The sequence below is a fragment of the Herpailurus yagouaroundi genome, unplaced genomic scaffold (assembly GCF_014898765.1).
Source record: "Herpailurus yagouaroundi ecotype Mexico unplaced genomic scaffold, PumYag 140, whole genome shotgun sequence".
NCBI classification, from domain to species: domain Eukaryota; kingdom Metazoa; phylum Chordata; class Mammalia; order Carnivora; family Felidae; genus Herpailurus; species Herpailurus yagouaroundi.
Window position 1 is genome coordinate 93,414,782 of NW_024412395.1, and position 17,161 is coordinate 93,431,942.

At 44.1% G+C, this 17,161-nt stretch overlaps 1 protein-coding gene across 2 annotated transcripts in view; it reads right to left on the bottom strand.

The window, feature by feature from the left end:
- Positions 1 to 402: 402 nt before the first annotated feature.
- Positions 403 to 17,161, bottom strand: part of MREG (melanoregulin) — a 63,369-nt gene continuing 46,610 nt past the window's right edge. For both annotated transcript variants that reach the window (XM_040476176.1, XM_040476175.1), the window contains exons 3-5: positions 4,828 to 4,918; positions 3,328 to 3,491; positions 403 to 2,015 (exon numbers count right to left, since the gene is read on the bottom strand). In XM_040476176.1, coding sequence (XP_040332110.1) covers positions 1,881 to 2,015; positions 3,328 to 3,491; positions 4,828 to 4,918 — 390 coding nt within the window. In that variant the 3' untranslated portion in view covers positions 403 to 1,880. The remainder of the gene's footprint in view (positions 2,016 to 3,327; positions 3,492 to 4,827; positions 4,919 to 17,161) is intronic.

Below are 17,161 nucleotides of genomic sequence, written 5' to 3' on the forward strand. Positions count from 1 at the left end.
TTGAGCCTGTCATGTACTTCGATGCCCCCTAGACTTGAGCACAGATCTGCCCCTTTGAATGACTTTAGGATGAGGGAAGGTCCTTAAATCCATTTGCCTATCAGTTTCTTTACCCTTTAATTTAAAGGGATTACGGGAAGAATTATCTGTTCCTTATTTCTTGGAACTATAACACACATCCAACTGAAAAGTAAACAGAAAAACTTTTTAATTCCTTCCAAGGAAAATTTCCTGGATAACTCCATGTTTTTCATAATCATTGGTACATTCTCATCCTTATTCATTACCAAAAACAAAGACAATGATGACAATGTATTCTTCATAGATGCAAACATCTCATCAAAAAAGGCAGAAGGGCAAAACACAAATTATGAGGACAGAAATGAAAACAATACAATTTTCAAAGATTTTTGTTCATTTTTGTTTTTATTTGTTTATTTCACTGTTTATATGTTTATCTCGCGAGAGCCTACAGAAGTGAGGGAAATTATCTGCAGGCTAATTTTAAACAACACAAGAGAGAGATTAAGCATTAAATATAAAAAATAAAACTTTTAGCTTACTTGCTAAACTAGAAAGAATCTTCCTGAAACATGTCAGTTAATCTGGTCTACAATGCATTAATAAATGGAGAACGTGTGTCTCCTCTAACAGATACTTCAAACATTGTGTGCACTACCAGAAGAGCTAATCGGAAAGTTTTCAAGTCATGATCCCCTGGACAGACTAATTCAAGTTCCTTTTCACCTGAAGTTAGAAGAGCAAAGTCTGTAAAAGTAAAAATATCGCCATTGTTCTCAGCAATCTATGGGTAAATCCTACAGGTTCTGAAAGTCTTTTCAATAACATGAACCATGATTTCCTGGCAACCTCCTTGCTTAAGTGGCAAGTAACTTTTGAGGCTGGACTTCTCAGTCTGTGGCTAGAAGCAAGCTGTAATTCAGCACTGCTCCATCTTGGAAATCCTCTTCTGAATGGAAGAAAGTACAGCAATGACCTTCTTCCGTGCAATATTGCCTGCAGACGCAGAGACACAAGTCTGTGCTAAAGGTCACTGGGCAGGTACAACTCTCAGCCAAGACGCCAGAAACAGATTAAAGAGAAGAGAAGGAAGTGGAGGTCAAACATTCCAGTGTACAGATGCTATTCCAGATAAAATATCAAGGGCTTGGGGTCTAGAAATGGATAGTATGCAAAAATGAGGTAACCAGGTATTGCTAATATTTAGAATTTAAGACGCGTGTCCCACAACTGAAGACAGAGCTGAAGGAAGCTCTGCCTGGGATCGATCTATTTGGAACTCCCTTCTGAGCAGCACTCTTAGATATTCCCATCATCTACCGTATCTAAACCTCTGAATACATAACTCATATTCAAAATGATGCCTCTGACACCTCCAAGGTCCTGGAGGATCTTCCAAATCCAAGAAAGGTCACATAATGCCTGGCGTTATTTTGGCATTACCCTATGTTATATAATAATTATTTAAAATTCAGTAATCCATATTTGGGCTCAACAATAGCTCTATCAATCTTATTGTTTTCCTAACTAGAGCACCCCATTCCCCCAATAGGCTTAGTGACAAGAGTTTATTGTACAACCAAAACCCAAATGGGGACAATGGGCTCTTGAAATCCAATCCCCCATGAGGAAATATCACCCTAACTCCCTGATGCAAGATCACCAGGCTGTTTCAATGCAACCTGAACTTTTCCTACAGTGGCATCCTCATGAAGACCAGATATCCAAACCCCTAGTTTTTTATAGGATTTAGAATCATTTTTCACTTAACTGGCCCTCCACGTGCTTACAGTCTCCTGTATGCATTTGTCCCACTTGGGCTGGCTGTTGTGTCCCCGTGGGGAATCCCAGCCTCTCCTTTAGGGACTTGGAAATGGAAGGTAGTGCAGTTCTTTCTGGCCATCTGCCAGGTTTGGGACCCCAGGTTTCTTGGGATAAGTTCGACTGGCAATTTTAAAGAACTCTTCTGCTGCATCAAGAGCAATAAGACGGTCCTGCCAAAGATTTAAAAATACAAATGTTGTCAAGATGGGAACGAAGCCACGTCAATGGGAAAACAATCTAAACACGACCATACACCCAGCCTAGAAATAATCATGGGCAAGCAAAACACATCTTAAATTTTTCTCAACAAATTTAGAGATATCCCTTCACCCTTTGCTTACATTATTCAAGAAACACTCTACATTCTTAGCGCCCCTTCAAACCCTTTGTTAATCTTAGGTTATGTAAACAATGTTTCTTGAATCTCTTTGACCTACACGTGATTCAAAAAGCTGACTACGTAGCAGAATTAGCTGGAAAGTACAGATTCTTTTTTTTTTTTTAATTTTTTAACGTTTACTCATTTTAGAGAGACAGAGACAGAACCTGAGCAGGGTAGAGGCAGAGAGAGAGAGACACACACACACACAGAATTGGAAACAGGCTCCAGGCTCTGAGCGGTCAGCACAGAGCCCGACCTGGGGACCAAACCCACAAACCGTGAGATCACGACCTGAGCCAAAGTCAGACGCTCAACTGACTGAGCCCCCCAGGTGCCCCTAGAAAGTACAGATTCTTTGAGCCACAACCAAGCCTTAATACGTCTGAGTGCAATTCAGAAATCTGCACGTGTAAAGCCCTTCCTGTGGTTCTGATGTAGCTAGATCCTGGAAACCCGTTCACGACATGCCAGCCTCATCTGCCAGCTCAAACTGGGTATTGCCAGCAGTGCTGGAATAAAAAATTTAGAAAAACACATAAAATAACAAAATAAAAATAAAAAATAAAATAAAACAAAATAAAATGCATAAAAATAAAATTTAAATTTAAAAATACACATAAAAAAATCACACCCACTTGGGGCGCCTGGGCAGCTAAGTTGGTTAAGCGTCCGACTTCAGCCAAAGACATGATCTCACCCTTCCCGAGTTCGATCCCCGCGTCGGGTTCTGTGCTGACAGCTCAGAGCCTGGAGCCTGTTTCGGATTCTGTGTCTCCCTCTCTCTCTCTCTCTGCCCCTTCCCCACTCACACTCTATCTCTCTCAAAAATAAACATTAATTTTTTTTTTTTTTTTTTAATCACATCCACTTGGGATGCCTGGGTGGCTCACTTGATTGAGTGTCCGACTCTTCATTTTGGCTCAGGTCATGATCTCAAGGTTCAGTTCCTAGGATGGAGCCCCAAGTCAGGCTCCGTGCTGACAGCTGAATCCCTGCTTAAGATTCTTTCTCTCTGCCTCTCTCTCTGCCCCTTCCCTGCTCACATTCTCTCTCTCAAAATAAATAAACTTATATATATATATATATATATATCCACTTACCACAACAAAGAGATATCTCTCCGAGAGCTCCCAACTTGCTGGAAAAATATTGGTTTCCTCAGCCAATCTTAACAATATCTCCCGAGCTTTCCTTGTGTTTTTGGAATCACTGATGGTGCTGAGTTTCGTCACTGACAACAAAGAGTCTGCTTCCTTTTGAAAGCCTGTGGGGAAAAAAAATTTATCCCTCATGTAAAAGCAGTCACAGGACACGGTGGTCCTGCAGGAGATTAAGAAGGCACCCAAATGTGGGTTCCAAACACACAGCGGAAGCCAAGGCACCTCTCCATGTGCTACTTTCCAGGTCACTATGATCAGCGGGGTCTTTAATTAAAGCTCATTTGAGGTTTCTTCTTGTTTAATTTTTTTCCTTAGCTTTTGCCTCAGAGGTAAGCCTCAGTTTGCTTGCTGCCTTTTTTTTAATTATTATTTTGTGATTGAAATCCTCCCTCCCAGTCCCTGCTCTGCACCTACCTGCCTTCACAGTTTGGGAGCTACAAAGTGGCCCCCACCTCCAGGCCTTCTCTTCCCCAAGTCCTGATTCCCTTCCCCGGGGCAATAGGGTTGCCTGGTTAAAATTACTCACCCAAAATATGAAAGACTCAGCAATTTATACCCTCCTGGAGTAACAAAAAGGAGACAATTAACTCCCAATAATATTGAGTCAAGAGGGCTAGAGGTCCAGCCCATCCCAATATATCCCAATAAAGCAATAGAGTAAGCAACTGGGTACACCATGCTTGAAAAGTTATGACGCCAAAGTGAGTGTCATGGTGTCTTTCAAGGCAGAAGGATTAGGGACTTCAAAACTGATAAATTCACTTTTATTTTTTAAAGTTTATTTATTTTGGGGGGAGGGGAGGCAGAGAGAGATACTTGTTTACAGGATCATGACCCTGGCAGAATTAACAAAATCAATACCCAACATCTGCTCTGATGCCACAGGTGTTTATCTGAATGAACTCTGAAGATTTTCTACCTTTTAGTCCTTCTGTAAGTCTACACTGAGTTTTGCTGTCTCTCCTGCAAACAATATTTCTTCCCACCTGCCTCGTCTTACAAAGCTACTACTAATTGCCCAACCACGCTCATCTAATTCAATGACATAATCTAATCTAATCGTAGTCAGAATCTAATGCCAAAAACATACAATGACTTCTAATTCAATGACACAATCTAATCTAATCATGATCCTAATCTGATGCCAAAAACATTCAGTGGTAGTGCCCACACGACTCCCCTGTCCTATGATACTCCATTGAGGACAGATGGCATAACGCACGGCAAACTATGTCCTCAGGACATCGGTTGGTGTAACAGAAACATCAGATGTTTATGCTTGAGGATACAAGACGGATAGGATTGGGAAACTAATTAGTACACAGTAGCTTTAACCAGCCAGTTATCAATATGACTTTCATAAAAACCATGCAGAAGAAAGGGAAGAGGAATGATCACCACTAGTTATTTGTACCATGTCATAATCACTTCCGGACTCACCTAAATCTTCTAAAATGCGTTTCCACCTATTCCTCACTTCCCTTCGAATCTGTCGCAGGGTGTAGATATCATAGTTGAGTTTTTGCCACTCCTGTAGGAAAATAAAAATTCAGTTTTATTTTTACCCTTTGGCCTACACTGCTATCTAATTCCCATACGCTAGAGACATGTGTGGCTCTCCTCTTCACTAAGCATCAAAACGTTTCTTGTTTTTCTTTAATTTTTTAAGTGTATTTACTTATTTTGAGAGAGAGAGACAGAGAAAGCAATAAGGGGAGGGGCAGAGAGAGAGAATCCCAAGCAGGCTGAGAGCATGGAGCCCCACACGGGGCTCGAACTCACAAACCGAGAGATCATGACCTGAACCAAAACCAAGAATCGGACGCTTAACGGACTGAGCCACCCTTTCTAAAAGGAGAAAGGTGCTCCTTCAAAACCGTTCTAAAAGGAGAAAAGGACACAGGTGAGAAGAGAGTCAAGAGGAATCCGTCAGCTACCAATTCTGGGGAATGTGCTGTAGTGGGTGATATGACATACTGTATACATAAATGATCCTAATTAAATTCCTCACATTGCCTGGTCTCTCAGTTGCAGTGATCCTGCCTGTAAAGTGGGGATAACAATAGTGATGATTTCATTCAAGACTTATAAGATTAAAGGTATGTAAAAGCACAATGTCTGCACACAGTGAGCACCCAATAAAATCTCTGTATGACTAGAGCCATTTTGTACATGAACAAACTAAGGCCCGTGAGTTGGTACTTGAATCCAGGTCTGACTCCAAAGTTCATGAGAAAAATGACACATACAAAGAATTTATTTCTTCCTTTATTATCAGAATAAAGTAGACCCGGGAATCCCAGGCATCTTGATTGCCAGCCAATGTTTTTTTCACCGTATCTCAGCATTGCTCTCTTTCCCTTACATTCCATGACAGGGTGGATCTTTCAAGCATTCAGCAGAATGATTAAAAAGCTCTCATTCTGAAAACTTCCATCTTATGGGCAGTGGGCCAGCATGTTGGTCCCAAAACAGAACTTGAATCTTTTAGGAGTATTAGAATCTTTATTAAGCTAAGTGTTTCTTTTAAATATCATGGAAATTTATTTTTAAGGAGCCTTATCAATACAGAACAGTCATCTTATAGCGTATACCTTTTCCTTTTAGCAAAAACATTAACCACACAGCTATTCTAACCACAGCTTAAAAGAACATCATTCTTAATGTTCAATTTAAGACTCAAGTATGTGATATTCTGACTCGTCTAACTGCACATTTCAATGATGCCACTATTTCCCTATCACGTTCCCTTCAAGGCTGGCCTTGCTCATTGCTAATCAACCTTCTTGACTGGTTAAGATAAATTGATTTAGCCGCCATTCCCAAATATTTATAGATACCACTTTGAAAACGAAAAGCCAGCAAAATAAAGAGTGTTTTGTGATGACTGCATCTTAGATCTTGTAGCTAGGGATATGCCAACAAAAGGGCATAGGATTTCAGCTATCCCCTACTGGAAACAGTAAGGGGTGAATTTGAGTACTTTTTCCTGCCCCCCTTCTATTTTTTTTTTTTTTTTTGACTGAAGGAGTGTATGTACATATGTGGGCAAGACTCTGTGGCAACTGGGGTAAGGGATAAAGTCTGTGACCCTGGAAGAAAGCAAGGTTAACTGGGTCATCTCAGACATATGAAACCCTCACCTCACCTTTAGCATCATGTTAAATCCCATGATATACATAACCCCTACAGAGTAGAGTGTATAAATTGTGGGGGGAAAATCTCAAGTATTGTCATTTTCATTAGATGGGCCTCAATGTACCAAAGTGGCCATTCAGTATATAGCATCTTGGAAAAGAACATGGGTGCTGGAGCCATACTGCCCAGGTTTGGGTCCCAGCTCCATTATTTATTAACAGCCCGACTTTGGGCAAATTCAAAACCACATCTAATGGCCTTGTATGCATAGAAGGATAATAATGCTACCTACCTCATAGGCTTATTCTGAGGATCCAATGTGTTAAATGCAAGCCCTAAAGGTGGCGTTTGGTGCCCATTCTCCTCCAAATCACAATTAAGAAACAATCCTCCAGGACTCAGGATGACTTCTTTTATGAGGATCGAGGATACACACATTTTACTGTACGGTATCTCATTTGCGAGGACCTCCAGAAGCAAAATTTCTCTGCTCTTAGCAGCAGGTACAGCTTTACTTTTCCTGAAAACTGTTGCATCATTCTGGACATTGTGAATTTTATAACTCATCAGTCTCCAATGGGTGAAAATACAGAGTCCTTTCGTGGAAAATTGATAGGATTTCATATGCATTTTTCAATGACCGAAATTTCGAGCTACTCTTTATGTCTTTATTCATGTTTTGGTTTTTATCCCTCATTTTCTGGTCTGTGCTCTCTCACTGTCTTTTCATGTGAGTTGCTTAGGTCCTTTTTGATGGAAAGAAGACCGTAAATAAATAAACTATTACACAGAGCAGCGTCGCACTGATTCTCAAGGAAACGGACCCTCCTTCAATGGAAACTGATGAGATTCTCAGTCACACTTGATTGGCGAGACCCTACATGATGGATCCTCAGACCTCAAATTATGAATCAAACCACTAGGTGGCTTCATTAACTTGTGATTCAAGGTCTCAGAGGCGTTTTCTCATTCTAGGCTGATGCCTTAGAATTTGTTTCCTCAACTCGATGTGGCCAGATCTTTGTTTTCAGAGACCCAGCATCACAGGGTCATCCAAGCTTCAGACTTTTTTTTTTTTTTAATATTTTTATTTATTTTTGAGACAGAGACAGAGCATGAGCAGGGGAGGGGCAGAGAGAGAGGGAGACACAGAATCCAAAGCAGGCTCCAGGCTCTGAGCTGTCAGCACAGAGTCTGACGCGGGGCTCGAACTCACAGACTGAGGTCATGACCTGAGCTGAAGTCGGATGCTTAACCGACTGAGCCACCCAGGCGCCCCCAGACTTTTTTTTTTTAACTTTTCTCTTCTTGCTGTCCATCTGTCAACTATTTTGCTATTCCTAAATGCCAACACTTAATGTCACACGAATTCGTTCTGTTTCAGCGTCTGTTACTCTGATAAGTGTTTGATGGAGAAGCAACACTGTGACATTGAAATATCTGCTAAGGACGGATCCGCGCACGATGCATCAACTGACTTGCACATGGTAGGTGCTTGTGAATGGAGGTGAAGGTGAAGATTAATGGAATAAAACCCTGCATTTCATATATATGTATCATTACTGCCTTCTTTTGACAGAAGAGTCATGGATAATCACATACGAAAGTATCTGGAAGTTCTGTGCAAAATTTAAAGTTCTAAAACCAGTAGAAGCATGGGTAGGGTTTTATCTAAGAATTGGCTTTTGATAAAATAAATGATAAGAGAGGAATTTGAATTTGTCTTTAACATATGAACCCAGGGGCGCCTGGGTGGCTCATTCTGTTAAGCATCTGACTCTTGATTTCAGCTCAATTCATTATCTCAAAATTCATGAGATTGAGCCCCGCTTGGGGCTCCCTGATGGCAGCTCAGAGCCTGCCTGCTTGGGATTCTCTCTCTCTCTCTCTCACTCTGTCCCTGCCCCACTCACAATCTCTCTCTCTCTCTCAAAATAAACAAACTTGAAAAAAATATATGACTCCAAAAAACAGAATCTAAATCTAAATGCTACAAATGGTGATACACAAAATCTTACAACTAAAAAAACTCACCAACTCCCTGGTTCTAGAGATAAGCAAGTCTCATGGTGTCCGTCTACAATTTTAACTCGTCACAATGTGTTTTCAGATAAATAACTCAAAATTAACAAAGATCAATTAAATCTTCACAAGTGAGCAGAAATTCAAATCCACTAGACATCAAAAGTTGAAGTCTTATTTTCTAAAATAATCTTTTGTTTGTCTTCTCATAAAATCAGATGTAATATGTTGTGCTCGTCAGTGGTCAGAAACTTTAACAAGAAGTAAATTAGCAAAGGCGTAATAAGAGAAATAGCACAGAATGGATTTCATAAGACACTTGGGAGCCAAGTCCAAGTGAAAGACGTGTGATTGAAGCGAGTAACTGAAGGTGCTCAAAGCAGATTCTTGATGAGTCTCTCCTCTCTGGTTGTTGGCCCATTAGATTCGAGCCAGATAAGAAGGCTGAGGCAGAACAAAAGTCAGTCTCCTGCAGCCATCAACAGCCAGCACACGTCCAGATTTCACTCCCATGAGCTCGGCCTGACCTTGAGTTCTGACAGAAGCTCTCAGGGTCATTTCCTCATGCACAAAACAAAAACCGTTCATTCTCATCCGTACCATATTACGGTGAGGTTGTGGATGAATGGGACAGTTTAAAAGTATTTCACATTTCTTTCTAAAAAAGGTGATTTATACATGTAGAGAAATGTACTCTAATAAGAGGCTACATATATTTTAAGTCATCTTAAACTCAGGCACAATTTCAAAAGTATCAACTTATTTTTTTTAATGTTTATTTATTTATTTTGAGAAAGAGAGAGAGAAGCAAGAGCATGTGTGAATGGGAGAGAGGCAGAGAGAGGGGGAGAGGGAGAATCCCAAGCAGGCTCCACGCTGTCAGCACAGAGCCCAATGTAAGGGCTGGATCCCATGAACCATGAGATCATGACCTGAGCTGCGATCAAGTCAGAAACTCAACTGACTGAGCCATTCAAGCACTCCAGCTTATATTTAGTTATAAAAATAATAGAATCACATAGAAGTAAAAACTCAAAGAGGGGCACCTTGATGGCTCAGTCAGTTGAGCGTCCGACTTTGGCTCAGGTCATGATCTCGCGGTTCGTGAGTTCAAGCCCCGCATCAGGCTCTGTGCTGCCAGCTAAGAACCCGGAGCCTGCTTCTGATTCTGTGTCTCCCTCTCTCTCTGCCCCTCCCCTACCCATGCTCTATCTCTCTCTCAAAAATAAATAAGCATTAAAAAAAAAAAGAAACAAAAACTCAAAGAGGACATAACGGTCTAAAATGAAAACTAAGTTTTCTTTCCCATCCTGTTTCTTGTCTATTCCTCAGTAACCACTTCTTCCTCCTCCTTCCCCTCCCCCTTCTTGTTCTCCTTCCTCTTCCTACTCCTCCTCTTCATCTCCTACTCTGGTAGCTACCTCCATAACTCCAAATATTAGGCTTACATTTTCAATTTCTCATGTATAAACTTTAAACTTTCTTTGTACTGCCTGCTATAGACAATGAGTAATTTAGTTTCTCCATCTCTCTCTCTCTCTCTTTCCTTCCAGATCATTCTCTAACTTGACTTTTTGACCATCTGGTATAGACAAACACAAAATTATAATAGGTATATATATATTTGTTTTACTGAAAATGGGCCCCTAAACATTTACAATATTTTGTAATGCTGTATTGCATTAATCCAAATACTGATCAAAAAGAAGTGATAATCTCTGTCCTCTGCACAGAACTACTGGGGAAATGCCCGAAGAGGCATTTTGTCAAACGGCGGCACAGCCAGGAGAGTACCCAAGACGAGATGAGGTGAGGTGCTTGGAAACCAAGTCGTGGTGGCCTGGCTGACAGATCTGCAAACTAGGGGGCTTTGGGAGTATGTGATAGCATCCTTCAAGCTTAAGCAGTTGCTGTAAGGTAGAAAGATTCCTTTTCTTTTCTCTATATACACTCAAAATGCAGGACTAAGACCAACAGGTAGAAGCCCCAAGAAGGAAGATCAAAGTAAGAAGAAACTTTCTATTCAGAATGAAGTCTTTGTAAGATAATGAGCCCTTCATCATGGGACCTCTAAGGGATACTTTCTTTTTTTTAATTTTTTTTTTCAACGTTTATTTATTTTTGGGACAGAGAGAGACAGAGCATGAATGGGGGAGGGGCAGAGAGAGAGGGAGACACAGAATCGGAAACAGGCTCCAGGCTCTGAGCCATCAGCCCAGAGCCCGACGCGGGGCTCGAACTCACGGAGCGCGAGATCGTGACCTGGCTGAAGTCGGACGCTTAACCGACTGCGCCACCCAGGCGCCCCATCTAAGGGATACTTTCTATAAGAAATAGACCACCGGTGACACTTGAACAGCTCAGGGATTAGGAGTGCCAACCTCCTCAGCAGTCAAAAATCCATGTATCACTTTGATTCCCCCAAAACTGACCTACTAATAGCTTCCTACTGACTAGAAGCCTTACTGATAAGATAAACCATCGATTACCACAAACTTGGCATGTTGTATGTATTATGTAGTGTATTCTTATAACAAAGTAAGCCAGAGAAAAGAAAATATTATTAAAATAGAAGAAAATACATTTACAGTACTGCACTGCATTTATTGAAAAAATCCCTTAGATAAGTGGACCTGTGCAATTCAAACTCATGTTGTCCCTGGGCCAACTGTATATAATTTTAAATTTCTAGAAATAGAATTTCTATAGGCTGTTTTGACGTAATATTTTTTCCTATATCAACTGACAAAATCCAAAAGGATTTGAAGGCATTTATAAAAAAACAGAGATAGACAGATAGATAAGTAGATAGATAGAATGTTTATAGAGCACTTACTCCTTTCCAGGCATTACTCTAAGCTCTTTACATGGTTTACTCAGGTAATTCTCGTAACATGTGTTACTCCGGGCAATGCATATTATTATACATCTCAAGAATGAGGAAACTGAGGTAACTTGCCCGAGTGCATACTAGTAAGTGAAACCTGGGACTTTACATCCCGGCTTGTGGCTGTGGGGCCAATGCACTTAGCCACTGTCCACATTAGCCTCTAAAACAGGAAGGAAGGGCTGGGTGGCCAGGTGGGAAGGGAGCGAAGGAAGTAGAGGAAGAGAACAAAAGAACAGCTGATAAGAGAAGAAACCAACCTGAAGCCACAGCAGCTGTGCCTGAGGAGGAACCAAGAAAACACAATCGAAGTCTTGGGAGAGAACTTTTCTACAGACAAAGTTTTCCCAGGTTCTAGCCAAGAAGGCTACCAAACCCAAGAACATCTTTTCCAAGGGTTGGCTTCCTGGGACTTAATGCTCTGGTCCTTCCTTTGGGGACTTCAGTTCTGTCTCCTGTCCGGAGAACAAGTGGAAAGGAGCTCAACCCCCTCCCACTTTCCCCCCCCCGTTCTTCCCCCCCCACCCCCCGGGGCCCCCCCCCCCCCCCGTTCCCATGTCCTCTCTGAGGAGGGAGACAAAGACAAAATCGTCCCCTCCAAGGCACGTGGAGGCGAGTGGTGAGGGAGGGGTAGCCCAAGCTGCAAAGGTTTGAGATTCTGAGGACCAAGGAGAAAAGGTCAATATTTTGGCCTGAACGGTGTCTGTCTGCAACAGAGAGCCGTGAAACTCCCCATACTTTTCTGAAACTATGCTTCAGGCTCCAAGACTGAGGAAAACCCTAAGTGTCTCAGACTGACCAGAGGTACTTCCCCTGCTCCTCTCCCTTGCTGCCCCACCTCTCAGTCTGAAAGGAAGCCAGCCACATTATCCCCCCTTCCTTGGAAAAGTCCCTGGAGAGCATGCAGCCCTCTTCTGCCACACTTGCAGGATTACAGGGTTACAAGGATGCCTGATTCAGAATCCCAGCCACGTCCTCCCCAGAGCTCACATGACAGACGGCTGGTTCAACGCACTCATGTGATGGGCTTCCTCCTCCCAGAGTTAACCAGCAGGCAGCTTTAAACAGACACCCAAAAGCTTGGCCTCATGTGCCACATCCAGGAAAAAGGATTTTAGAAGGAACTGGCTCACTCTTCTTAAAAGGACAGCTGGGTCACTGCCGCAAGCAGCCCCTGTACCCCGCTGGCTTCCTCAAACTCCATCCCATTCCCCAGGCCCCTCCCTCACTGCCAGATGGCTCGGCCCGGGGAGCTTCCACTTGCTGTTGTCACTTCCTCATCCCCCACCCACTCACCAGCCCCGGGCAGTCGGCCCCCGTCAGATCCATTACCCACAGAAAGCGCTAAGGTGTTTTCCCCACCTTCTCATCTCACTAGTGACCAGTCAGGGGTGGCTCTTGTCCCCTCCCGTGGCCTTTGCCCTACCTAAAGCATGGATTCCTGATGGCCATCCCCTTGTAACATGCCTCTCCGGAGAAAGGGAAGAAGGAACGCACCTCTGAGAAGTGCCCACTCAGTGCAGGAGGCATGGACTCATCCACCAGCCTCCATCCTGATATTATCAGAGGTCCGGTATCTCCCTGGAGTCTGCAGCAGCAGGTCTGAGATTTGGGGTCCGCTGCCTCAGAGTGCACCCCCCAGCTGATCTCCCTCCCCCCCCCCCGCCCCCTCCCTTTCCTTGGCAGCCTCCTCTTCTCCCTTTGCCTCTTCCTCCCTTGCCATTCTGCGCCAAGGCTCTGTCTTGGGCCTTCTTCTCATCTCCATCTGCCCGGATGATTTCCCCCAGCGCCTCAGCTCTGTAGGTTACTCCCAGTCTCCTGCTTTTTCCTGACCCCAAGCCTCAGCTTCAAGTCTCTCCTGGCCCCTCCTTGGGCTGTCTGTCTACAGAACCCACGAGACTCCCTGCCAGCCTCCCCGAGGCAGCGCCCTCCCTCCCATGCGCCAAGCCTGGTTCTCTGCTGCCCGCTCCCCTTCAGGCCAGCCCTCCCAATCCAAACCAGTCATCTGCTCCTGCTGATTTGCCCTCTGCCACACGATTCCCACCGCGTCAGCCTTAACTGGCCTGCATAGCTGCAAACTCACTGGTCCCTCTGCTTCCAGAAGCTAATGTCTCCCAACCAGCTGTCTTCAAGCGCTCTGCTCAAAAGCTTTGGTGGTGCCCCACCTCTTACTGAATAAAGCTGCAATCCAGATCAGGCTCGCCATGCTCTGACTATCCAGTCTCCTTTGGCCACGTCCTGCCACACGTGTGAGCCCCTGCCACACGGGACCACCAGTCTATTCTTGAGCACACTTTGGACCTGTGTGCCTTTGACCACGTTCACTCACCTGCTCACTAAGCCATCTAAATCCTATTTACTCTTCAAGGTTTGGCTCCAATATCACCACCTTCAGAAGCCTTTGCCTTTCTAACCAATCGAAAGTAATTGTTTTATCTTTTGAAATTCCTCAGCCCCTTTATGAAAACTGTTGTAGAGATATTTATGGTATAGACATTGGTATAAAGGTATTTGCAATGTCCCCTTTGCTACTAGATTGTAGGGTCCTTGGGTACAGGAACCTGGATTCATCCCTATCTTACACAATTTTCTGTACACAGCAGTGCCCCATGGGGCTTCTGAATTCAAAGAAATATGACAAATCACATCCAAACTAAATTCTGCCAGTGACTCAGTGCCTATTTTAATCTAGAAACCGACACTAAATCTTATCAGAAAAAGTCACTTGGGTTCTCATCCATGCCTTTTGTGGACAAGGCTGGATTATATAACCAAGATATGTTGATTTCCCTATTTTCGGGAAATGATAAATTCGAGAAAGGTGGAATTAAACAAAATAATCCAGTCACCTCTTCCATTCTGTGCCTGATCAAGCATTTGATATTTGAAAAGTTGTTTTCATGTATGTCTCTTTACATGATAACAGCTGTTGAGGCTGCCCTGATGTCAGGCTCCCTCCCAGGGACTCTCCAGGTGTTGTTCTGTCATCATCAAGTCCAGGGACAGTTTTATGGGGCCCTTTCTAGCCACATGTTAAGAGAGGCTCTGGGAGTTTAAGTAACTCAGTTGAGATCCCACAGCTCTTAGGAGGAGAACCTAACATTTAAACTCAAGTCTGTCTGACTCTATAACCCATGCTCCTCCTGGTATCCTATGCTGCCACTCAATTAGGCCCAAGTTTAGCCAGCTACATTGTCCTTTCCGGTCACCAGTATGGCAACTGGGACACAAAGAAAGAAATGGAACATAACATGCAGAGACTTCCATTCCAAACATGGCTTTCGGCACGGCCGCCCAAGTCCAGGATACACAGAGGCCGCCTCCTCTGTCTCAGTCTACCCCTTGTCGACACACTCCTCGATGCCCTGCAGCCAGAGGAAAGATCATGCGACCAGATCCCAGGGCAAGGGTCAGGCTCAGGAGACTTGGGCAGGAAGGGAGGCCACGGTCGATTATATACAGAGGAGCTTTCTTTAAACACAGCTGGTTCTGGACCGTGTCAAGGCCACCCACCCAGGAGGGGCATCCTCTTTCAGGACTATAAAAGCCTATTTTCTCCACCCGCCAGATATGGTGTGTAAGTGAGAAAGATACGATTGCATTTCACTGTTCCTAGACATCCAGGCCGCTCATTAGCCCTCTGCCTCCACCTCGGCCCAAATGGCACAGGATCAAATGACAGAGCAGAGAAACTCAGCATAATAGAGGATAAACAACAGATGAGATGAACCTTGGAGGATGGGGTAGTAAGGAGTGGTGGCCAAGGAGGGCGCAGGGACCTGGCACTTAGGGCCTTGGGGGCTCCAGGGCCTGGAGGGGCCTCCAATGGCTCCCAACAGTGGCTGGCTTTATCGCTTCAGCCTGGACATCTCAACAGTCTGGAGCACTCAATCCAGGAAAGGTCTATTTGTACCTAGAGTCTACAGAAATGAGCCTTTTCAGCTGGGGAGGTCAGGGTCCCGTGCTATTATCTCTCTCCATGTTGGATCAGACCCACCTCTTTAGTGACATAAGAACAAAACTCTTGGTTTGTTACAGATTTGCATCTAGCTCTCCTCCCTACTGACCTTCCAGAGCTATCTACTTGCCCTTCTTCTGAATCCCAGGGAAAGCTAGGCCTCAGTGGGGTTCACAATACCCCCAGTCTAGGACCAGCCTGCTGGGCTGACCACTAGGCCCTGAGGCCACACCCCAGATGCTCTGATACTTAAAAGATAGCAAAGCAAACCTTTTCTAAGGTCTGGCAGTTTGGGCAGCCTGACTCTATATACCACTCAGAGTCTCAAACCCCTAACACCCATCCTGGAGTTACTGCTTGGAGCACCTCGGAAAGGGACATCCTTACCCTGGTTGCTAATGCTGTCCAACTGCAATGCTCATGTGTTTTGACCCAGAACTAAAACAAGAATTTTGACCTAGAACAAGTCACACGTAAATGCCAAGCAATGCCTTTCCAACTCTCCCTGTTTATTTTTATGCCACAGCTCCACTGGAGTTCTGGAATCAGACTGCTTTGCAGCCAGAGGCCCCTGACCTAATTCTTTATCTGGTTTTAACCAGATTAAGCCAAAGGCTAGCTCTCAGCTCCTGCTGCCAAAGTCTGCCAGCAAAGCCATGAAACGAACTGGACTTCTGAGCAATGAGATTGCAAGTCAGTTTTGTCTAATTTGGGGGGTTCCAGCCCACTTCCGGCTTCAGAGTTAGGAGAAGGGCCAAACTCTGGATGTGATTTGGCTGATGCTGCAGGTGGGAAGAATCAGAGCATGGAGTTTGCATGTGACATTGTTATTCCTAATCAACTAGCTGGAACCAGCTCAGCGTTCTGCTGCTCTCATCACCGCAGGGGGGGACCATTAGTTGCCGTCACCAAAAGCAAAGAATAATAAGTCTAAATTCCTGTTCACGGAGAAGAAAGGGGGACTTAAATTTCTGGCAAGGCAGAAATAACTAAATCATTCAATGACGTTAAGCAGTGTACCCTTGAGGAAGGCTGCGTCTTCCAAGTACGGAGGCAAGGTTAGATTTAAGGATGGGTTGTCTGAATCCAGAGTCTAGAAGACACGCGCGATCCAGCTGCCTTCAGCATCCAGCCCTGTGCTGTCCAATTCGGCAGCCAGCTGCCCCGCATGGCTAGTAAGCACTCTGAGAGCGGCTGGTCCGAATCGAGTGGCTAGTCTGTTCCTTTTATTGCTAGCGTGTCTTTCAGTTTAACAAAGTGCTTTCCACCCACAATCTCAGGTAACTGATACCTACACCTACACAAATGTCCTATTACTTCTTAAGTACCACCAAGACAACAGAAAAGTTTATCATTTGAATAAATAAGACCCCAAAACTTTTACATAGCAAGGAAAGAAAATAATAACACAGACGTAAGCAACATGCTGGGGAAGTGTTTGATACAAATAATAGCTAGGGGTTAACACAAGAAGAAAAATCACACTAGTGAACAAAGAGTCATCAAGAGAGAATTCACAGAAGGATCAATTGGGGAATAACACCTGCACTTTAAGAATTCTCAGTACAGGGGCGCCTGGGTGGCGCAGTCGGTTAAGCGTCCGACTTCAGCCAGGTCACGATCTCGCGGTCCGTGAGTTCGAGCCCCGCGTCGGGCTCTGGGCTGATGGCTCGGAGCCTGGAGCCTGTTTCCGATTCTGTGCCTCCCTCTCTCTCTGCCCCTCCCCCGTTCATGCTCTGTCTCTCTCTGTCCCAAAAATAAATAAACGT